This window comes from Pristis pectinata, chromosome 23, assembly GCF_009764475.1.
Source record: "Pristis pectinata isolate sPriPec2 chromosome 23, sPriPec2.1.pri, whole genome shotgun sequence".
Lineage (NCBI taxonomy): Eukaryota > Metazoa > Chordata > Chondrichthyes > Rhinopristiformes > Pristidae > Pristis > Pristis pectinata.
The window spans coordinates 18,578,437-18,602,452 of NC_067427.1; the positions used below are offsets into that span (position 1 = coordinate 18,578,437).

The 24,016-nt window shown below is 44.7% G+C and overlaps 2 protein-coding genes across 3 annotated transcripts in view; one reads left to right on the forward strand and one right to left on the reverse strand.

Annotated features, from left to right (window-relative positions):
* The window catches only part of pmpca (peptidase, mitochondrial processing subunit alpha), a 16,143-nt gene extending 14,062 nt beyond the window's left edge, over window positions 1-2,081 (forward strand). The window contains exon 14 of the mRNA XM_052036928.1: window positions 277-2,081. Within this exon, the coding sequence (XP_051892888.1) occupies window positions 277-446 (170 nt within the window). The 3' untranslated portion in view covers window positions 447-2,081. The remainder of the gene's footprint in view (window positions 1-276) is intronic.
* On the reverse strand, window positions 2,081-20,799 carry inpp5e (inositol polyphosphate-5-phosphatase E). 2 transcript variants are annotated; one of them, XM_052036926.1, is made up of 12 exons: window positions 20,686-20,799; window positions 16,134-16,272; window positions 14,479-15,540; window positions 13,241-13,364; window positions 12,628-12,725; window positions 12,054-12,178; window positions 8,529-8,648; window positions 5,102-5,209; window positions 4,210-4,371; window positions 3,773-3,888; window positions 2,996-3,132; window positions 2,081-2,680 (listed from the first exon to the last, which is right to left on the reverse strand). In XM_052036926.1, exons 3-12 carry the CDS (start codon window positions 15,294-15,296, stop codon window positions 2,551-2,553), a joined length of 1,938 nt encoding a protein of 645 aa, XP_051892886.1. In that variant the 5' UTR covers window positions 15,297-15,540; window positions 16,134-16,272; window positions 20,686-20,799; the 3' UTR covers window positions 2,081-2,550. The 2 variants fall into 2 exon arrangements, with proteins under 2 accessions (XP_051892886.1, XP_051892887.1); XM_052036927.1 differs by lacking the exon at window positions 2,996-3,132.
* Between the last annotated feature and the right edge of the window lie 3,217 nt (window positions 20,800-24,016).

Genomic DNA, 24,016 nt, shown 5'->3' on the forward strand with positions numbered 1-24,016 from the left:
TGTTTTTTTGGTACCATTCCAGTGAATCTTGACATTTATCTCTGTTGGTTGAGCCCAGGTAAACGCCTGAATCACTGATGAGCAGCTGAACATTTTGTGTCGGGGATTGTATTTTAATTGTGGCTGTCTAGGAAACCCTAAATTTGGCCAAGGCTAAACCTGTTTCTGTTCCCCATAAATTCTGTCTGCATCCCTTGCCACCTACCCCATGCATGAAACCTGATTAGCAAATGGAGAGGTCTGCACAGAGCTAACAAAGACCACTTGATCTTACAGGGGAAGTAACGGCGGATGACATCAAGAAGGTCACAGCCAAGATGTTACGCACTAAGCCCGCGGTGGCAGCGCTGGGGGACCTCAGTGATTTGCCGACGTATGAGCACATCCAGCAGGCACTGACCAGCAAAGATGGCCGCCTACCCCGCATTTACCGGTTGTTCCGGTGAGCAGCTCCCGTTTTCTGACTGAACGGAAAAGCCAGTATACTCCAGGTTTCTGGTAGTTGTTTATCCATGAGCTGCTTCTGTTGAGTGAGGAGTAATTGTTTGTAAATAGAGGGGAAATGGGCTATGTGATGTGATCTGATTGATTTTATATAAAGGGGGAGCTGAAAACCTGTTTTAAAATAAGAGCTGTGGTTACTTTGTTTTGTGATGCTGCTATAGTCCATCTGCTCCTGGACTGTGATCATTCTGTCACTGCACAATGGATGTCACGTCCTGTAATATCAGTCTTAACTCTTCTGATGCAAGGCACCTTTGGCTTGATCTTTATTCCCTTCCCAGGCTTCTGCCTCCAATTGGGAGGTTGTACAGGAAAATCTGGAAAAACTACTTACCACTTTCCCGTGCCTCTCTTTGCGTGTTCTGCTATTTCTCCCACCTAATCCGTAGTCCCTGTGCTTCACTCCCTATCCACCTGTTGCCATTTGATACATGCTAGTGTTTTAATCTTTCATATAAGCCTTCTCCCATCCAATTGATCTAATCCTATCAGTATCAGAGTCAATGGAACGGGATCTGAGGCTTTGTGTACTTGAGATTTGCCCATGTTGTTAGTTAGAGAGCTTGATCCTCGTTCCTCGCACTGAGCTGGCGTGACTGCAGTGTAACTAAGTCAATGATAGGTGTTGCAAACAGAACCACCTGTGATGTGGTTAAGATCAATCCTCATGGAACCAGCAGCAGAGCTGAGTATTATTAAACACTTCCAAAGAAAGTCAGTGAGATCAAAATAGGTCAATGTACACACACTACAAGTTTAACAGTTACAGAAATCAAGTGGGCTTACTGGAGGATTGAGATTTCATTTCAGTGGTCAGCTGGTGCTCCTGAACCACCTGATGGGAGGATTCATGCTCCTCCCTTAGTGGTGGGGGGATAGGATGCAATAAGTAGCCTCTGTTCATGTGTTGACCCTGTCCCAGCTACTGTCGTGCTACTTAGAAACCACTGAGCACAGTTGCCCCCTAAGGCTGCTATACATGGTTGTGCATGTTTACACAGCCATCAAGGGAAGCTCATTCTTCAACTTCCCTACCCTAAATAAGCCATCCAGACCATGCTATTGGGAAGAATTTGGTTGTACACTCTGAGGTTTGAATTACATCTCTTCAACTAGGACCATGGTGTGAGCAAGCAGTGTATCCCCAGTACAATCCTGCACTCAGTGGTCACTATAAGGAGAAGCTGGCCAAGTGATGCTCAGAGCACTCATTTGGTGATATTGTTTAATAATTCTTCCAAATAAAAAACAGGCTAAAATACCAGTTGAGCGCAGTCCGTGTTCACTAATTTCTTTGGTACCAGCTTTCTATTAAAATAATTAAGGCTGTTATTTAAATTCAAGGCATCTCAGCAAGATTACAAAGGAATGAATCCTGGAAGATCTGCACTCCTGGGATTGGAATCAAGTTTTGCTCCCGGTCACTCTGATTCTTACTGGTGACTGGCTGCATGTGAATTATGGGTGAGATCAGGATATTATCAGGTTACACCACCTACACTACAATATCTTGTAGTTACTCAACATTTATGTTTAAAGAATGGCCACTAGAACTTGTAAACCCCCCCCCCCCCCCCCCCCCCCCCCCCCCCCCCCAATCACTCCCGCACACAGGAACTCCAGGGGACCCTAGAGTCCAGCAAGGCTTCAGGAGGGAGAAACTTGGAAATAACACTTTAAACAATTTATCAAATTCCAACATTTGGTCTGTAAAAAAAAATGTCTATGAAACACTTTCAATGTGTTGTAAATACAAAAAAAGCCACAAAATATAAAACAAGGCGGCAATAATCATAGATTATAATGTGCACATAGCTACCACTTATAACTGGGATGCATGGCACCCTTGCCTGCACTGTCCTTTCTCCTTGGCATTGTATCTGTGGTTGGCTGGTTTGTGACTCTGGCAAGGGCTTCTGGCCTGTATGAGGTCAGGCCTGCGATCAGCACCCTTTTGCAGTGGTGTTGCACAGTTGAGGTGTATCTCCAACCTTGATTGCTACAGAGATTGGGCAGATTAAGGAAGCTTCCTGTTTTTGTGTTGTGTCAGGATACACTGCAGATAGTGCTGTTCTTCTGGTCTGATAAAGCACATCGTTTCTGCTCCCTGAGGAAACGTCTCTTTATTCCCTCCAAGTAAATATCTCTGTAAAACTGACCGGCACACAATGGGATGCTGAAAGAGCAAAGCAGGCAAGTTTAATGCACACACAAACGTTCTGAAACATTTTACTGCACATACTCCCCAATATCCAATTCTGTTTCACACAAACTGTTTTCGGTGCCCAGTTTTTTTTCCCCACATGATGGTCTTTAAGGGGGCCCTCTTTTCTCCCAAAGATGGTTGTCAAGGACCCAGTAAAAGAAGACAACGTGCATGGATGCTGAGAAGAAATCTCAAGATGCCCTCCCTCACTTAGGATTCCACAAGACCACAAAAAGTGAATGCGAGCAAGATAGAAGAGTAAGTGGGGGAAAAACAATGCCTCACTTATCTCTTCCAGGTCGAATCTTGACTTGATAGAAGCAGTACACGGGTCTGTGGTCTGAGGTTTTGATGGAGGTGCAGGAGCCATACTTAACCACAAGAATGTCACCTTTCTGCCGACTCTTGTATATGATTCTATCCTGCAAGAATGAGAGGAATAAGAGGGTCCAAGTTGCTGCCTTTTGGATTTGATATGAAATCAAGATCTCAATGGAAAGTAGACTGGAGTTTCTTTAAGCCCTTCCAACAATGTTTGTTACATTGTTGTTTGAGGGAATTTGCTGGTTGCATATTGGCAACCACCTTTCCTACATTGTGACCGTGACCTAATTTCAAAAGTACACTTTTGCTGTGAAACAGCCATTTCCTTCAATTTCACTGTCCTGCTAATTCAGTCTTTGAAAGAGCTGTCTAATCATGTGTAACTTCCTAACAAGCTAAAATGTTTTGTTTTCAAATGTGCATTGAGTTCACTTTTGAACATCATTACTGAATCATCTTGCTCCACCCTCTCAGTAGCAAGTGGCTGTATTAAAAAAATGGTTCAGCTGATACCACTCTTAAATGTGCCTCCTCTGGTTATTGACTCTCCTCCCAGTGGAAAGCCTTCCTTGTTTTATTCAATCTAAAATCCCTCTATTTTGAATACCTCTATTGAATCACCCTTTAATGTTTTCTGGTATAAGAACAATCTCAGCTGACCAGAAGAATAAATAAGCAGGAAGACGGGTAATAGCCTGAAATTCCTACAGAAATAAACTCCTCCCATTGATTATTTACCGTATAAGAGGGAGTCCTTTTCTTTGCACTACTGTCATACACATCACATCCAATGTCAAACTTGTAGGTGGGTGGAAAATTTATTTCGGCTTCTTTGAACCCTTTAAAAACAGAGCCTGTGAAACAAGGAAAGATCAGGTAAGTGAGTTTCAAAGGTCTTTAATAATATTGTCTCTCTGGTACACCAGGATGTGTATTGAAAAGAGCTGCATGAGCAGCAGCTGGCACATCATCTGCTAACACACTGCCTCACCTCACATACAAAAGACAAGTGAGGTAATGGAGGGTGCTGATTGCACTGAACTTTGTACCACAGTGACTCTCACCCTAATGAGAGACGGTGCCATGTTACCTGTTCCCCATTAAGTCGGAGGCCTTGACTGGCCCACACCCTGCCGCCTAACTCAAGTTGGTGGAAGATTCACAATTCATCTTACCCTCCTGTAGCTTCTTGGTTAACTCATCATAATGGAGAATAGAGCAGAGGTTATCCTTGGTGCTGCTGTGCAGAAGCTCATCGATCACTGCTCGTTTTACATCCAGCCGAAAGTTAAAGTCACCGAACCAGAAAACATTGTCAAACCGGGTGGTCACATCATCTACAGCAAGTGAGAAGTTAAAAAGAAACAATAAAAATCTTTACTTCTGGTTTTATCAAGTTATGAGACCCCATCATAGATGGCATCAGCCTGGTTCACAGGCAATACACAATGAATGCCAAACATTCAAGTCCCACTTCTGGACTCTTATCAGGTAAAATATTAAAACTGAGACATCATCTGCTCTCAGATGGATGCAAAAGATCACAGAGTAATAAACAAAAAGCAGGGGACTTTCTCTGTTGCTTCTATTGCAACCAACACCAGGAATTATTTTGCTCATTCGCTTTTTGCGTTATCTTTCTCTGCATAATTCTAACAAATTAAAGTATTACAGTGGATAATGAAAGGCTTATTTATATCATGATGATAGGAAAACAAGTACAAGGGTGTTCACTTTCTCAGGGCCACAGTTGTTGCCTGTTCTCTCATGCTTCAGGTAAGGATTCAGTTCTTTAAGCTGAGTCACTGGGAAATGGTAAGAGAAACATGTTGGTCTGGCCCTGGTTCTTCCACTTTGTTTGAGGTTCTAAACTGGCAGAATGTCCTGGCAATGCAGTCTGCCAAGTGTCAGGAAGTTGACCAAGAGAGGTATAACAGTGAGCTCAAGATGCATGCATGCATACATGCACTGACGTTCCAACAGGATCCAATAACCCTCCGAGATTAATCCAGCTCACTTTATTATTCCACTCTGCAAATCGCTTTTTCTTAAAATGCGAGTACTCACTTGGGTCAGATCTGTAGACGTTAGTGTCGGGAACGATTCTTGGCAGTGCTAGGGCTTCTATTGTTTTATTATAGTCCAGCATCCTCTCATAAACCTTCCCTGGCCCAGCTGAGCGAGAGAGAGAGAGAGAGAGAGAGAGAGATCAAAATGAATGTGTGATGCATTTTACTGCTAATTCCTCAGAACTTCACTAAAACATACTTTCACCTCTACTGTGTTACTGCCTTCAATAAGAATGTAACACCACTTTTAAAACAGCAGAGAAATTTAAAACAGTGAAAATGGAATAACCATTGGGTAGCAGTTTTGACTCAGAAGATTCTGAGTTTGAGTCCGATTTTAGGCATGTGGGACATTAATAATGTGGTTACACAAGCAGGTCAGAGGCTGGATCTCCTGCAGTGAGCAACTCACCTGACACCCCAAAGCCTTTTCACCATACACAAGGCAACGATTGGGAGAGTAATGGAACACTGTGCACTCGTAAGCATGACTGCAGCTCCAACAACTCAAGAAGCTTGAGGCAATCCAGGAGAAAGCAGCCTGCTTGACTGGTACCCCATCCAGCACTTCTACAAAATGCACTGCGGTTATTCACATGGGCAACTGTGACAACACCTTTCAAACCGACAATCTCCATCACCAAGAAAGAGGAAGGTAGCAGGTGCTTAGGAACACCACCACAGGCAGCAGGTCCCCCTTGAAGTCACACAGCATCCTGACTTGGAAATATTTTGCAGTTCATTCATTCTTAATAGGATTGAATCTTGGAACTCAATACACAGCAGCACTGTGTGAATACTTTCACCAGAAGGACCGAAGTGATTGAGATAGTGACTTACCACCACCTTCTCACGAACAATGAGGGGTGAGCAGATCCCAAAAAATGAATTAATAAAAGTCTGGTCCCTCTGACTTTTATTTAGGATTTAGGAATGTAGGGTCATTAACTCCAACTCAATACCTGTCTTCCTGTGGCCTTTAAAAAATAATTACCAGCTTTCAAGGTACAACCTCTGTGCCATCTCTTCTATTGGATCCTTTCCAATCATATGTTGTAGGACTTAGCCCATGATCTGGGGTTTATCTTCCTATATTGGGAGAACAGTCAGGGAACAGTGATCATAACTCCTTAAGTTTTAAAATAGCTATAGATAAGTATGGACCTGGCAGGAGAGTATTAAATTAGAGCAAGGCAAATTATGAGAGCATTAGGCAGGAACTAGGGACAGTTAATTGGGAACAGTTGTTTCTGGGCAACTCCACATCTGACATGTGGATGGTGTTTAAAGACCAACTGCACAGAGTACAGGACAGGGATGAAGGAAGGACAAGGATGGCAAGGTCAGGGAACCTTGGATGTCAAGAGAGGCGGTGAATTTAGTCAAGAAGAAAAAGGAAACATCTGTAAAGCTTAGGAAGCTAAAATCAAACACAGCCCTTGAGGATTATAAAGAAGCCAGAAAAGAACTCAAGAAGGGAATTAGGAGAGCTAGAGGGGCCATGAAAACTCCTTGGCAAGTAGGATTAAAGAGAATCCCAAGGCATTCCATACATACATCAAGAGCAAGAGGTTAACTAGGGAGAGGGTAGGACCACTTAAGGATAAAGGAGAGAACATGTGCTTGGAAGCAGAGGATGTGGGCGAGGTCCTTAATGAGTACTTTGCATCAGTACTTACCAAGGAGAAGGACGTGGAGGATAGGGAGATCAGTGTGGAGTGTGCTAATTTGCCAGGGCATTTCGAGATAAAGGAGGTGGTGATGGGTCTCTTAAAGAACATTAAGGTGGATAATTCCCCAGGGCCTGATAGGATATACCAGAGGTTATTGAGAGAGGCAATAGATGAGATTACTGGGGCCTTGATCAATACCTTCGTGTCCTCCCCAGCCACAGGCATGTCCCAGAGGACTGGCAAGTAGCTAATGTTGTTCCATTGTTCAAGAAGGGAAACAGGGATAATCCTGGAAACTATAGACCGATGAGTCTCACGTCAGTGGTAGGAAAGTTATTGGAGAGGATTCTTAGGGATAGGATTTATAAGCATTTGGAAAACCATGGCCTACTTAGGGACAGTCACCATGGCTTTGTGCGGGGCAGTCGTGTCTTACTAACTTGATTGAGTTTTTTGACGAGGTGACGAGGGTGATTGATGAAGGTAGATCTGTAGATGTTGTCTGCATGGATTTGAGTAATGTGTTTGATAGGGTCCCTCATGGGAGGCTTATTCAGAAGATTAAGATGCATGGGATCCACAGAGACTTGGCCGTTTGGATTCAGAATTGGCTTGCCCATAGAAGACAGAGGATAATGGTCGATGGGATCTATTCTGGCTGGAGGTCTGTGAGCAGTGCTATTCTGCAGGGATCCATGCTGGGACCCCTGCTGTTAGTGATTTATTTAGTGATATTATTTATTGACCTAGATGAAAACGTAGATGGGTGAGTTAGTAAGTTTGCAGATGATACGAAGATCGGTGGTGTTGTGGATAGTGTAGAAGACTGGCAAAGGATACAGCAGGATATAGATCAATTGCAGATATGGGTGGAGAAATGGCAGGTGGAGTTTAACCCGGCCAAATGTGAAGTGATGCACCTTTGGAGATCAAATGTAAAGAGACAGTACGCTGTTAGTGGCAAGACCCTCAACAGTATTGATGAGCAGAGAGATCTTGGGGTCCAAGTTCATAGCTCCCTGAAAGTGGCTACAGAGGTTGATAGGGTGGTTAAAAAAAAGGCATATGGAATGCTTGCCTTCATTAGTCGAGGCACTGAGTTCAAGAGTCAGGCAGTTATGCTGCAGCTTTATAAAACTGTAATTCGGCCGCATCTGAAGTATTGCACTCAGTTCTGGTTGCCCCCATTATAGGAAGGATGTCGAGACTTTGGAGAGTGCGCAGAAGAGGTTTACCAGGATGCTGCCTGGATTAAAGGGCATAAGCTATAACGAAAGGTTGGACAAACTTGGGTTGTTTTCTCTGGAGCAGCAGAGGCTGAGAGGAGACCTGATAGAGGTTTATAAGATTATTAGAGGCATAGATAAACAGGCAGTATCTTTTTCCTAGGGTTGAAATGTCTAATACCAGAGGGCATGTATTTAAAGTGAGAGGGGGCAAGTTCAAAGGAGATGTGTGGGGCAAGTTCAAAGGAGATGTGTAGGGCAAGTTTTTTTTTTAAACAGAGAGTGGTTGGTGTCTGGAATGCACTGCCTGGGGTGATGATGGAAGCAAATACGATAGGGGCATTCAAGAAGGTCTTAGGCACATGAATGTGTAGGAAATGTAAGGATACGGAAGGCAGAAGGGATTAGTTTAGTTGGGCATTTGATTACTAATTTAATTAGTTCAGTGCCACATTGTGGGCCAAAGGGCCTGTTCCTGTGCTGTACTGTTCTATGTTCTAGATTAGCAACAGATTGAGAAACTTACAGGTAAAATGAGAAGAAATGAAGAGGAAGGATGTCCCAAAAAAAGTAAATGAGATCCCCACAGCTCCTTTCGTCTTGATCTGGGAGATGATCCGAGTTGTCACAGTTGCTTGTTCCACCTCTGAGGGAGGAACAAATAGACATATAATGTAAACTTTCAAACTGATGATCCTTACACTATTCCATCCTGCACAGAACCACATCAGTTCTTAAATATTGGTTTGTCCTAATGGACTCAGTGACAAACCTGCACCAGCTCACAGCTTGACACCCGAGAATCTACATTATATCTAACCCGAACTTTACCTCTCTTAGGAATTTTCAATGGATCGTGAAGAGTGAGCTCTACTCTGTATCTAACCTGTGCTATTAAGCTGCTCTGAGTGTGTAGAATAATGGTACTCAAGCTTTTAGGCCAGAATGGAAAATGTGCAACAATATTTGCTAGAATTTTTGAATGCATGGCCTGTTGGTGTATAAAGGCACACAGGTAGTGATGGCAAACTGTGTAATACTTGTGTGGCATTGTGCGCAACATTTTGTTGCACATACAAGGCCTATAACATCACTGAAGCAAGTCTCAGCCTGAGGGTAAAGCCTGCTTCAGCTTAAAGGACTCCATCCTATGTGGGCCATTTTTATCCTTCCCGATATTATTGATCACCAGCTCTACCCCCAAACTTGCCAATATCCTCTGACGTCCCATCTGCCCAAACTATCCGTCATCCATTACTGAACAATGCATGAGCTACCTGCCTATTCCATCAATCCTCCCACCCCTGGCAAAATTCTCCCCCTAACCAAACCCCCAACTCCTATCCTGCACAATCCTTTCCCTGTCCTACACCATGCAATCCCCTCCCCAATTCTCCTTCTCTGCAATCTGCACATGGGCCAAACAAAGTGAAATAGACTGGAGACACAAAAAATTCAGCAGATGCTGGAATCTGGAGCAATACACAAAAAGTGCTGGAGGGACTCAGCAGGTCAGACAGCATCTATGGAGGGAAATGAACAGTCAATGTTTCAGGCCGAGACCCTTCATCAGGACTGGAAAGAAAGAGCGCAGAAGCCAGAATAAGATGATGGGGGGAGGGGGAGGAGCACACGCAGGCAGGGGAGAGGTGAGTTCAGGTGATAGGTGAGTCCAGGTGAGAGGGGGGAAGGTAGGTGGGTGGGGGAGGGAGAGAAGATGTACTAAGCTGAGAGGTAGAAGAGGCAAAGGGCTGAAGGAGGAGGAATCCGGTAGGAGAGGGTAGTGGACCATGGAATAAAGAATGGGGGAGGCAAAGAGAGGAGATGAGCAGGTCATCAAGGTGGCGGGAAGGGAGCCACAGGAATAAGGGAAGACAAAGGAGTGGGGGGTGGGGAAGAAAAAGGGCAGAGTTACCGGAAGTTAGAGAAATCGATGTTGAGGCCGTCACGTTGGAGACTCTCAAGACGGAAAATGAGATGTTGTTCCTCCAACCTGTGTCTGGCCTCAACAAGGCAGTAGAGGAGGCCATGGATAGACATGTCAGTATGGGAGTAGGATGTGGAATTGAAACGGGTGGCCACCAGGAGGTCCTGGCTGTTGTGGTGGAGCAAAGGTGCTCAAAGAAGTGGTCACCCAATCTGCATTGGGTCTCACTGATGTACAGGAGGCTGCACCGGGAGCACCGGATGCAACAAATGACACCCTCGGACTCACAGGTGAAGCGCTGCCTCACCTGGAAGGATCGTCTGGGACCCTGAATGGTGTAACGCTTGGTGCAGTTGCAGGTATAAGTGTCAGGGGGGTTATCAGTGGGGAGGGATGAGTGGGCAAGGGAGTCGCAGAGAGCGCAATCCCTACGGAAAGTGGAGAGAGGGGGTGAGGGGAAGATGAGCCTGGTGGTGGGATCCCATTGGAGGTGGTGGAAATTATGAAGAATGATGTGTTGGATACGGAGGCTCGTGGGGTGGTAGGTGAGGACAAGGGGAACCCTGTCCCTGTTATGTCGGCGGGGGCAGGGGGTGAGGGCAGACGTGTGGGAAGTGGAGGAGATACGGGCAAGGGCAGCATTGATGGTTATGGCAGGGAAACCCTGGTTACTGAAAAAGGAGGACATCTCTAATGTCCTCATTGTGGGAACAGATGTGGCAGAGGCGGAGAAACTGGAAGAAGGGGGTGGCATCCTTACAAGTGACAGGGTGGGAAGAGGTGTAGTGAACTGTGGGAGTCAGTGGGTTTGTAGAAGATGTCTGTGGTTTATCTGTCTCTGGAGATGGAGACAGAGAGATCCAGAAAGGGGAGAGAGGTGTCAGAGATGGACCAAGTGAATCTGAGGGCAGGGTGGAGGTTGGAGGCAAAGTTGATGAAATTGACAAGCTCAGCACGGGCGCAGGGAGCAGCCCCAATGCAGACATCAATGTCGCAGAGAAAGAGTTGGGGAGTGTTACCGATGTAGGCTTGGAACATGGACTGTTCCACGTAGCTGACAAAGAGGTAGGCATAGCTGGGGCCCACGGCTACACCTTTAGTTTGGAGAAAGTGGGAGAAGCCGAAAGAAAAGTTGTTAAGGGTGAGTACCAGTTCTGCCAGACGGAGGAAGGTGGTGGTGGAGGGGAACTGGTTGTTCCTGTTATCGAGAAAGAAACGGAGAGCCTTCCTGATGGGGGATGGAAGTGTACAGAGACTTGACGTCCATGGTGAAAATGAGACGGTCAGGGCCGGGGAACTGGAAGTTGTTGAAGTGATGGACAGCATGCGAAGTATCACAGATGTAGGTGGGAAGGGACTGAACCAAGGGGGTCACAATGGAGTCAAGATATGAGGACACAAGTTCAGTGGGGCAGGAGCAGGCAGAAACAATGGGTCTACCAGGGCAGTTGGGTTTGTGAATCTTGGGTAGTAGGTAGAAACAGGCAGTGTGGGGTGGGGGAACTATGAGGTTGGAAGCTGTAGAGGGGAGGTCTCTGGAGGCAATGAGGTCAATGATAGTGTGGGAGACAATGGCCTGATGCTCCTTGGTGGGGTCCAGGTTGAGGGATAAGCAAGAGGACGTGTCTGAGAGTTGACGTTTGGCCTCGGCAATGTAAAGGTCCATCCGCCAGACTACAACAGCACCGGCCTTGTCTGCGGGTTTGAAAGTGATATTAGGATTGGTGCGGAGGGAGTGGAGGGCAGTGCATTCAGAGGGGGTGAGGTTGGAATAGGTGAGGGGAGTGGCGAAGTTCAGACCACCCATCGGCAGTTAGAAATGAAGAGATCCAGAGTGGGCAGAAGGCCAGGACGAGGTGTCCAAGAGGAGGAAGAGGGCTTACGGCTAGAGAAGGGGTCATCAGTGGGGGATGGGGAAATCCTTGCCAAAGAAGTAGGCCTGGAGACGGAGAAAGAAGACTTAATGCTTCAGGTCAAAGAACTTTCAGCCGATTTGTTTCTGCAGGATCTGCTGAGTATTGTCAGCTTTATCATGTTTAATTCAGATTACCAGCACCCATGGCATTTTGCTTTAAAATTTAGTTGGTTCTAAGCAGGGAATGGTCCTCAATTCTCAGCACTCACCTGAACAGAACCAGATGAGGTCTCTCCTGATAAACATGGAGAGTTGCAGCACTCCATGTACTGCCGAGTACAGCAATACAAAGTAAGGCCCCAGAATCTCCTGCAGGCGAATCTCCCACTCTCTCCTTTGCAAAGGGAAAAAAATGAAATTAGGTAATTCAAGGAATGAGCCTGGAAAGTGGCTGTTAAGGCAGAAAGAAATGCAGAAACCTGGCAGTGGCACCATCCCTGGCTCAGTTGGGAAATCCATTCCAAAGACCCATTCAGACTTGGAATAGAATCCAGAGTTTGATTAGAACCCCCAGCCCAATACCAGAAGATGTTTAAATTGCTGGTCTCAGGCTGTGGAAGGAGATCAGTTAGCTCCAGTGCCATCTAGGCTGGAGGTAGTCCAGACTACTCAAAGTGAGCACCTTGGATTAATGTTTTACCATATATGGGGAATGGGGGATAGATGATGAAAGACTTCTTACGGGGAAGTGGGGGGTAGTGGAAGCAAGGGGAGGGGAAAAGAGGAATTGATTGAGAAGTTGCAAGACACTGGATAAGGCTCATGATGTTCTGTTGCTATTACTTGTCTGGGATTCCTTCCTGAGTCCCGATGACATACAAGTCATGGATGTAGTGACAGTCGTAGGGCAGCAGCAGATCATCCAGCGTATCCGGGAGCTCCTGGGAAAGAGTGGAAACACCAGTTAGAACAGGCTGGCTTTCACCACTGTGGCACAAGTGAGAAAAAGCTTTCACCAGTACAGTACAATGTTTTTTACAGGACATCCCAGAGTACTTTGCAGGGAATTAAATAATCTTCTACGTATTTTCTTTTTAATGCCCATATGCATATGCTTTCTAACAGGATGGTGGAGGTGGGAAAAGAAGTTGATGTGGATATCACTTAATTGCATTCAGGAGCAGGATCTTTAGCTGTTTTACTTATTTCGGCCACTGTAGTGTCATAGGCAGCCTTAATCAGGACCAGGAGTGTCCAGGCTCTTACTGCTTGGCAACTTGGTGATTTGCCCAGGTAAGACAGGGAGATCTCATTGGGCATCCCAAACCTCCACACAAAACTGGCCAGGCGAGTAAGTATGCTGACTGGTCTTAATGCTGTTCCATATTCAGGCTGAAAGTTTCTCATCCTGGAGGTTTTTATCTTTGCTCTCTTTCTGACAGTTACAGTTACTCACCTTCTGGCCTTGCATGTTCCAGGTGGCAATAAACACTCGGATCCTTCTATCAGGAAAATAACGATCTAATTCACTGGCTCCCAAAAGTGCTCCACTGGCCAGGAGACTACCCTCCAGGTAACTCCTGTGGAGACACAGAGGAATATATTAAAGTGCAGACATAGTGTAGTAGTCACTGTAATTCTCAATGTTATTTGACTATTTCAGCTCCTAGTAGTCTTTCCTGCACACCATTTGCCCTCCTTCATCATCATTGTATTCATCCACCTTACACTTTGATCCCTTTTCAGGCGCCTAGAACAGTGCAATATCTCATCACACTTTCCTTCTGCAAGTGTGTATAAAGCCCATCACCCAGTTACAAACACATCTCATACTTGTCCCAACTTCCTTCAAGCTGTGTATCCTCCTAGAATGTGGGAACTGCCCCTTACCTTGCCTTCTCAATATAAATATCACAAGTAGGAAAAGGATCAGGAAGTAGATCATCACCATGAACAAATATATTTGCTGTGTCTGGATCAAAAGAACCTCCTTGGTTTATGCAGACATGAATCTACTTCCTGGTAACTGTATATTATTTTGATCAGGACACAAGTACAGGACTTCTGCAGTTTAGATTGAGGGGTGGGGTGAAGAAAAGGTCTCAGTACCACAGTGCTCTGGAGAATGGAAGTAGTGGTGGTGATGGAATCCTTCAGAACACTTGGCGAAAGGACCCAGCCTCAAAGGGCAGAGCAGCAGCAAACTGACAGAATGAAGTGACAAGATAAACGAAAGACCAGAAGCAAACTGATTGCACAGTAAACCAAGAAATGCAAGAAATACTAATACCAATTTATAGACAGCAAACTCCCACAATGAACAGCTTATCTGTTTTGTTGAGGAATAAACAATGGATACAACATTGTGGAGAACTCCCGTCTTCCTGAAAAGAGCCTGCTCAAAATCCTTTACGTCCATCTCACAGGATAGACCAGGTGCCAGTCTATGCTGTTTTATTGAATAATTGCTGCTTATTCAATACAACAGCATTTAAGTTTTCAAGTCCTCTGCACAGGTGTGTAAACCTAAGTTTTGTTCTCTAGTCACTAGAGCGTGACTTGAGCCTCTGAGGTAAGAATGCAACCAATTAAGCTAAAGCTGACACATCAAATCCTACAGACCATTCACAGATAAGAGGATTTAACACACAGTAATTCTCAATTTTTTCCACCCCAATTGAAGAGATACACTACCTGTTCCGAAGATCTTCTGAACGGACAGGAAACAAGATACTGCTTGAAGAAGACATGGAGAAAGAGGATCGACTGTCCTCAGTCCCTTGGGATGGGGAATAAAAATGGTTGTGCTGGTTTGACAGCTCCTTCCTGGTCACGTGAATGTAATCTGCATAATCCGAGTCGATCCGATTACTGGTCCTTAGTGCTGGTGACTCTATATTAACGGTGATGGGAGGGAGAGGCTTGGTGTGCACCACTGGAGGCAGCCTCCTCCTGGCTGATGATATTGTTTTATCACTGGAGGGTTGTTTGGGCTCGGAATCCAAGGGGTTGGGGCTGTTCCTGTACTCTGTCATGCTGCTGGCTGACTGGCTGATGTCACAATCTCGCATGCTGCTGCTGCTGCTGCTGCTGCTGCTGTTACTTCGAGACAAGAGCTTCTGGGAAGCCACTGTGGATCTGTCCTGGAGACATGGCATGGGAGAGCCTGAGAAGTCCCCATAGAGAGAACCGCACGAAGAGTCAGTGTCGATGTGTTCAGAAGAGCTCTCCTCACTGCTCCTGATTTTTGCCTTCCGGTTGCTCTGCATACTTTCCAGTGAGTGCAGATGTTGCAACCTGCTCTGCCGACGAGGCTTGGGTTTCATCGGGGGTCTTGGGATAAATGGTGCCTCCACTCCTGGGACCCCATGGCCCAGCTGTTCAGGGGGGTACTTCACAGTGTCACTATGGAATGGTGTGGACTCCTTCTTGTCCTCTGGCTGGGCTTTGCTGTCCTCAATAGGGACCAGGTTTGAGGTGTTGTGCACTAGCAGTTCAATCTGATCACCCATTCTCACATAACAGTTGGACTGTGCAACAAACAAAATGTATGCAGCTGGAAGTACCTAATGTTAATGACTTTCCCAGGTTGGAAGAACACCTAAAGGTACCTTGTTCCCAGAATCATTGATCTGCTGTGCAGGCTGCTGCATCCTAGAATTCATGTGGAGGAACCAGGGGAGATCAGCAGCACAAGCAGGTATAATGGAGTCCTGACTGATCTCTCAAAGCTCCAGGAATGCCGCACGACAGCACCTAAAGTAAAGCAAACAGAACTGTCAATAGTGAAATTTGGAATGGATGGTATTAAATTTAATTATGTGATGTTTTAATATAAAAAAATCTTATAACTCAGAAGCAAGAGAGCATTGAACAACAGCTTCCATTTTGGTGATTGACAAATAAATGATTTCCAGGACATTTGACAGGGAGAGGGGATACATTACTTGTGAAATTATACATCGAGGATCTGCACTAGATTAATAATGAAAATTTCATTGAGAGAAATTTAAATCCTTGGAAGAATTACAAAAATCAGAAACTAGCATTGGCAAAAATGGACAAAGAATCTAGTGAGTAGATTCAGTTAAATCTCTAAAGCTATGTCCAGCAGGCTTGGTACATGAAGTTCAGCGACCCGTCACCAAGGGTTGGTGCTGATCATGTGTGGTACACTTTCTGTTGCTGTCCATTGGAAGACAGTGTAACTCAGGGCTGCCGACCTCCCCACTTCACGTTTGCTTATCCTCCCCACCCCATCCCACCAAATGGCACAACCCATGGTTTCACTACATGAGAAGCTTATCCTCTGGTTGAGTAGTGGTGCCATTTCCAGCTTCCAGACCCACCTTTTTGTCGTCTGTCCAGCATCGCCCTAGTTGACATAAATGAAGGATATCACGGGGAGATGCCCATCCAGATGGGTTATTATGCATTGTCATGAAAGTCACCAGGGTGCCCTGTTTCTAGGGTGAACCGTTTCAGGATCTGTTGAGAAAAAGAACAGACTAAAAAGGGTGTAGAGGAAATGGACCAGGATTGAGGGACTGCAGTTATGTGGAAACATTAAAAGAAACTGGAAATGTACTTCTTAGAGCAAAGAAAGAAAAAGACAGTTGAAACAGAGGTGTTGAAAATCGTTAAGGGTTTTGACAGGGTAAATAAGGAGAAGCAATTTTCATTGATAGGAGACTTATGAACCAGAAAGGAGATGAGGAAACTTTGTTATGATCTGAAGGCACTGCCTGAGTGCAGTGGAAGCAGATTCAATAGAAACATTCAGAAGGGAACTTTGGGGAAACAATTTGCAGGCTATGGGGAAGAGCAGAGGGTATTGACTAACTGGGTAACAGGCACTGGCTGAATTGCTTCCTTCCATAATTTCAACTTTTAGAAAAGACAATTTAAGGGAAAACTGCCATTTACACAGCACTTTTTACAATCTCTACATGATTCAAATTTCATCTGCACACATGTTCAACTTCAGCTGGGCTGTTGTCTGTTGAACACATCTCCCATGTGTCCAAGCTTCCATGTGAACAATGCAGATTCTTCCTAGAAAATCTACCAGCACATCAAGGAGAGTAGGACCCTACTCACTGACATCACAACATGGAACTCATTCCTGGGGAACTATTCAGATCATCCTAGCAGAAACAAAGGAATGAAGTATCTTTTGTTGCTGTTGGATAATTAATGTTAACCCTTCATAACTGGGATAACCCTGCCTGACCTTCCATTTCACAATGTAACCCTGATTAGGCTTTGGACTTCATTGAATTATACTTATAGCAAGTCAGAACACAGCGAAGTGGAGAATGCCCATTGATCACTTATTCAGACCTTTGTCAAACATCATATGCCTTGTTCACTGGTATCAACCCCGAATCCATTAGCACGGGAATCTGAACAATTACTTTCAAAACAAAAGTAGCAGTGGTCTTTCCTGTTGTGTACAAGTTGAAGTCCATGTCTGAGAAAGTATTTCCTGCAGTTGGTGGGGGTGGAAGTCAAGAGAACAGAGACACAATCCTCATTCCTTCTCATTTTACCTGCAAGTTTCTCAGAATCAGTTGCTAATACATGATGATGAACCCCAGTTCAAGAGCTTGGCCTTTCAGAAGTGAAATCATGAGACGATTCTTTATGTAAAATAGATAATGAAAATCTGGAATTCTCTCTCATAAAGGGTTGCTGTAGCTATGGAATTATGTAATTCAACTAATTAAGTTTCTAGTCAAAAATGACCTCAGGGATCAACTCATTTGAGATGTTCCCATGGTTTAATAGCATTTGACAGGGATGGACATTTTGGGTGAACATCAACAGGAATCCTCAGCCAAAAGGCTCCCTGTTTTGAATGAATTATGCAATACCAGATCAGTGCTTGCTGAGCTACCTGACATGTCCACCTTTCATAGAATTCAAGAAACAAACCACTTGATGCACACAAGTATCACAGTGACTGCTACACTTTATCCCATCTCCAAGCACGAGGACAATTCACAAACTGCCATTACCAGCACACAAGGCACTTCACACTGTCAAAGATGTTGTGCACATGCCACGCACTACTGTTTCATTATTTCACAATTACTGACATGCTGACAGAATAATCCAAGGACTGTGAGTCAACACAGAAAAATATTGCATTTATGTAATGTTTTCATCACCTCAGGATATTCTGCAGCCAGTGAAAGCTTTGAAGTGCCTCAACATCCATTTGTGCACGGCAAGATTTCTTAAAACAGAAGGCCAGATAATCTACTGATTGCAGCTGATGAACAAATCTGGGGCACCAAGCAGAGCTCCCTAGTTTGCCTTGAAAGGATACATCTCAGAGGGAAGATGGAGTTTTTTAGTAAAAAAGTAACTGGATATATTCTACTCTCCCGAACTGATGTCTCTTCCCATTCCAATGTCCATTGTACTTCACCTACATAGCCACTCTTTGATTTGAAAGCCTGCATACAGAGTGCTACCATGCTAAATGACAATAAGCGGCATCACAGCCAATCCTTCCTTCACCTCTTAAATGCCACAACAGCAGGTTTCCTGTCCTAATGTCTTCACAAACCCCATGAATGTAGAGGACCACTGCAGCTCCCAACTGGTAACATCATCCAGAACAGTTAAGGTGGTAGTTCTGGGATCAAAGCTGTTCATTCAATCATCCTTATTTATTGATCAACTGGGAGGATTTAGAAAACATTACTAACCATTCATTAATACAGCTCAACTATCAATATTAAGAAGATAGAATAACAGAGGTGATCTCAAAGCATTGTAGGGCCCGAAGTAATAGAATCATACAGCACAGAAACAGGCCCTTCGGCCCAACTGGTCCATGCTGACCAAGATTCCCATCTAAGCTAGTTCCATTTGCCCCACATATCTTCTGACTTGTTTTAATTTGTGGCCCGCTAGATACAAATAATAATGATTCAATTCCCTCAATGATCCTATGAATAGTGCTGTTATTTTGACTAACTTGATTTTTTAAATTGGTAAATTGGTTTAATTTTGTCACATGTACTGAGGTACAGTGAAAAACTTGTATACGATTCATACAGATCAATTCATTACACAGTGCATTGAGGTAGTAGAAGGTAAAACAATAACAGAATGCAGAATGAAGTGTTACAGTTACGGAGAAAGTGCAGTGCAGGTAGACAATAAGGTGCAAGGTCATAATGAGGTAGATTGTGAGGTCAAGAGTCCATTTTATCATACTAGGGAACCACTCAATAGTCTTATAACAACGGGGTAGAAGTTGTCTTTGAGCTTGGTGGTATGTGCTTTTAGGCTTTTGTATCTTCTGCCCGATGGGAGAGGGCAGAAGAGAGAATGTCTGGGGTGGGTGGGGTCTTTGATTATGCTAGCTGCTTTACCAAGGCAGCAAGAAGTATAGACTGGGGAGGCTGGTTTCCTTGATGTGCTGAGCTGTGTCCACAACTCTCTGCAGTTTCTTGCAGTCACGGGCAGAGCAGGTGCTATACCAAGCCGTGATGCATCCGGAACGGATGCTTTCTATGGTACATTGATAAAAATTGGTGAGGGTTACATACAAGGATTCTACTTCTTGTATTCCAATTTAATCTTAAGATTATTTCTTTGCATTATTATAAATTTCAACATGTTTTATTTTACATTTTTCTCCATTTATTGAAAATATCACTTCTATACTCATCTTGCTAGCCCAGAAGCTTCCCACAGAATTTGACAGTCTCTCCATCTCTATTCTCTCAAGAGGCACTTATTTCTTTTGGACCATGTTTTTGTCTTATGAGGCTTGGTGTTCTTCTATACAGGAAAGAATGAGCCACTGAAAGCATCCGAAGAGAAAGAATCTTATAAGTGCGATGCTCCCGGGAACCAGCAAACAGTGGGACTGAGTGATACAGGCAGTCGAGTTTTGGATGACCTGAGGGTGGGTGTTAAGAGACTGACAAGCGAAATTGAACCCTTCCAGTTCTGTTTGACTCAGGACCACGTCGGCTGTGCACCGATTTCTCAAGAATCCAGTCCTGGTCCTCTGCGGCTACCTGATGTAACCTCCCCTGAAGGAGATTGGCCTCAGTACCTGAAGAGAAGTCTCTGGCACCTTCCAGCCACGTCACCAAGGTAACTTGGTGGGGGGGAAAGGGTGCGTATTTCTATAATGCCCCAGCATCCACCCATGGGATCGTGGAGAGGGATTGGGGCGCGATTGCCTGCTGTGTGGGGCTTGAGCCGTGGAAAAGACTTCAAGATCAGGCTTGGGCCAGGGCTGGATGTATCACGGCTTGGTACGGCAACTGCTATGCCCAGGACCGCAAGAAACTGCAGAGAGTTGTGGACACAGCCCAGTGCATCATGGACACCAGTCTCCCCTCCTTGGACCCTCTCGTTGTCTTGGTGAAGCAGCCAGCATAATCAAAGACCCCACCCACCCGGGACATTCTCTCTTCTCTCCTCTTCCATTGGGTAGAAGATACAAGAGCCTGCGGGCACATACCACCAGACTTAAGGACAGCTTCTACCCCACTGCGATAAGACTATTGAACGGTTCCCTTATACAATGAGATGGACTATGACCTCACGATCTACCTTGTTGTGACCTTGCACCTTATTGCACTGCACTTTCTCTGTAGCTGTGACACTTTGTACTGTTAAATTGTTTTTACCTGTACTACATCAATGCACTCTGTACTAACCCAGTGTAACTGCACTGTGTAATGAATTGACCTGTAGGATCAGTTTGCAAGACAAGTTTTTCACTGTACCTCGGTACAAGCGACAATAATAAACCAATGCCAATACCACCTTCCCCCCGCCACCCCACCCCACCCCACCCCACCCCACCCCACCCCACCCCCAGGCTGTTCTCGGTAATCTAACGTGCCGAACGCCACCGCTTACCTCACACGCCGGCCCCTGTCCCCCCGCCGGCTCTCCGCGCCCAAAAGTCGGAGCCATGAAACAGCCAGTGGCCCTTAGCAACACGACCGAAGCGCCTGGATAGCTCCAGGCGCGGTGCATGTCGGGCAGTTGGAGGACTCGCCGCCCTGGAGTCGAGCACCGTGCAGCGTCGCGGTGCATTCAGGGATCGTGGAAGACCCACCGCCGCTCATCCTGGAGCAAAAGGGCGTCCATCCAGGGAAGGATAATGGGCAGTTTTTGGAGAGATGGTCTCCGCGCTTAATGTTTCACGAACACATACTGAGATGCCGAAAGCCTGGAGTGGGTGGACAGTACCAAAGAGACTCTCCTAACTGTCCAGGTAGTTGCCAGCCTTCCAAGATTGACCTCGATCCTCCTGAAATAACAGAATCCTCTCCTGTGTCCACTGAGCAAACCCGAGCTTGGGGAATAGATTGGTCGGGAAATCATTCTTATTTCTGGGAACGAAAGGCATGTAGTTGGCAACAGGTCTCTCTTTTCCATCCTTAAATGTGAGCCCCAGGAAAACACTGACCATGCTTCCCCAGCACATTGATTAGCGTTTGTGAACAGTGCTTGTGAATAGCTCTGTCCAAACAATGGCTTTATGGCACAGTGACCCCGTCAACTGGCTGTTACTGCCAGAGAACCAGTTACTTCCCGAACATAAAAAAATGTTTTAGCTAGTACTAGTTTATTATAGTAAAATGTTTTTTCTTCTGTAAAGTGCGACAGCAGGTGTAAATAGGCCAGCCAGTTCCCTGTGGATCCCACACACCACAAAAGTACTGATTCCTGGAAAATAAAATGAGTACAGTTTAACGTGTTTTAGTATAGCGTTCTCCGAGTTGCACCGTCCACTGAGTGTGAACCTTGGGAATAAGAAGCTTCAGTGAGGTTAAGGCGGACAGAATTAAGTAATTTTTATAAACAAATATTTTAAGGCAGACAATGGCAGGGTAGGTAATATGTTGGAACTGTCGTATGTGAGGGTTGATGTTGTATATGGCAACCAATAGGATCATGCGACCACATCTGCGGCAAATGTGTGCAGATCAAGGAAATTCTGTTCAGAGTGAATGAGCTGGAGTCTGAGATCCGGACACATATGTGCATCCGGGGTGGGGAGAGTTAATGGTGATATTTTATTCCAAGAAGCTCTTAAGAACTTTAGAACTCGTCAGAGGGACAGGAAAATGTGAACGCAAATGAGGCAGGTGTGGAGATCCTGAAGATGGTACTGCGGAAGCTTCAGCCCTTGCATTTGCCCAGCAGGTGTGAGGTTCTTGTGGTCTTTGTGCATGAGAGCAGTTTGCAGGATGGATGAGCAAACTGATAACAACGCTGTGGTACAAGGGGCCATTGAAGTCATAGTCATAGAGTAACACAGGGGAGTAAAAATGAATGTAGTGGTTATACTATAGCTTAGCTTCTGTTCTCTTTAGCCATGAGAGTGAGTTTCAAAGGCTGTGATGCCACATTCAAAAGATATGACAGTAAACGAAAAACAGTTGACATTTAAAAAAAAGTTTGCAAGTAATATTTATCCCATGTTAAGGAAAAAAGCACAGAAAATGGCCCAGCTGTGGCTATCAAGAGAACTTCATGCTTTTTCTTTTAATCGAATACCATCTTAAAAAGTGTTGCCAACGTAGGAAGCCAAGAACTGGGAAAATTTCAGAAGCTGGCAAAAGAAAATCAAAATAATGACAAGGACAGGAAATGCAGAATAGAAGAGTAGGCTAGTGGGATAGCAGTGTAGGAGCTTCTATAGATATGTAAAAATAAAAAGACATGTCAAATGTGAGTTCCTTAAAGAATGAAACAGAAGAAGTTAGAGAAACAGATTTTGTGTCCCCCTTCACAAAAAAGTCTCCAGGAAATAGTAGAGAATTACAGATCTGCAACGAATGAGAAGTTAGCATTAGTAATAAAATATTAATGGAGAAATTAACAGGACTGAAAGCAAATAAATCTCTACCTGATGAGTTTCATTCTAGGATGTTGGCTATGGAAATTGTGCATACACTGGTGGACACCTTCCAAAATTCCATAGATTTTAGAATAGTTTCCATAGATTGAAAAATAGCAACGGCAATGCCACTATTTAATAGAGGGAGAAAACGGGGAACTATGGACCAGTTAGCCTGACCTCAGTAGTGGGGAAAATGCTGGAATCTATAATACTTAGAAAATAATAATAGGATTGGGCACCGCCAACATGGAATTATGAAATGCAAATCATGTTTGACAAATGTGTTAACATTTTGGAGATGTAACTAGGAAATAGATAAAGGGGCTGGAGGTGGTGTATGTCTCCATTCAGAAAGCCTTTGACAAGGTGCCACACAAGAGGTTATTAAAGAACATAGGAGTAAATGATCTTGTGGGTAATATAGTGGCATGGATTTATGATTGGTTTATAGATGGTAATAGCATAAATGAATGCTATTTGGATTGGGAGGTGGTATATCAACTTTTCACAATCTATATCAAGTGTAATATTTACATGTTCGCTAATGATACAAAGCTAGGTGGCAGCATGGGCTTTGAGGATGATGCAGCTGATCTTCAAGGGAATATACACAGGTTGAGTGAATGGGCAAAGCCATGGGAGATGGATTTTTTCCCAAAAATATACTTTATTCATAAGATATACAGTAAGTACAATTGGGTATGTCATTATCTGCATTCATTGTACTAGCAATTTAACACACTCCCTTACAAGGTGCCAAAGCCACAAAGGTTCCTCCTTAAATATAGCATCAGTGAAACATTTGAGGGACTTTGACACAAGGCTCAGTCCCACAGTGTCCAATGGCAGTAAATCCCCACAAAGCCTTTATAGGGCTCCAGTGCGTCCCTCAGTATCTACTCGTGCACCTTGGAATCTGCCAGTTGGCAGAATTCACTTGTGGATTTCTCCTTGCACCGATGAGTTTCCAGCAGACTAAAGTGCATCTTTCAAGTTGATGATCTTCCAGCAGCAGTTGGTGTTTGTCTCACTATGTATCCTTGGGATCCACCCATAAAGTACAGCGCCTCATGGTATGTCGCTGCCCAGGATATGGACAGCAGCACACACAGCTTGATGCAGCCACACACAAAAGTGACCATTAGGATGCAACCCATTTTGGATGTCCAAATGAAATGCAAGATAACTGGGGTGACTGCTGTGGCACAGGAATAGGGTGTCACACCCATGCCACATACAGCAACACCAAGAGCACCTTGCACCTTATAACCAGGGTCTTTCCTGCCATCAAGAGGGAGCACTGCTTCCACATTCCCAACTTGTTACATCTTGGCT

What these genes read in the sequence shown, in the direction of transcription:
- inpp5e (XM_052036926.1), bottom strand. Translation starts at nt 15,296, where the DNA reads ATGGGTGATCAGATTGAACTGCTAGTGCACAACACCTCAAACCTGGTC. An exon ending in GGAACATGCAAGGCCAGAAG is followed by an intron (nt 12,726 to 13,240) that starts GTGAGTAACTGT and finishes ACTCTTTCCCAG; the next exon opens with GAGCTCCCGGATACGCTGGA. An exon ending in CAGGAAGGAATCCCAGACAA is followed by an intron (nt 12,179 to 12,627) that starts GTAATAGCAACA and finishes CCCTTTGCAAAG; the next exon opens with GAGAGAGTGGGAGATTCGCC.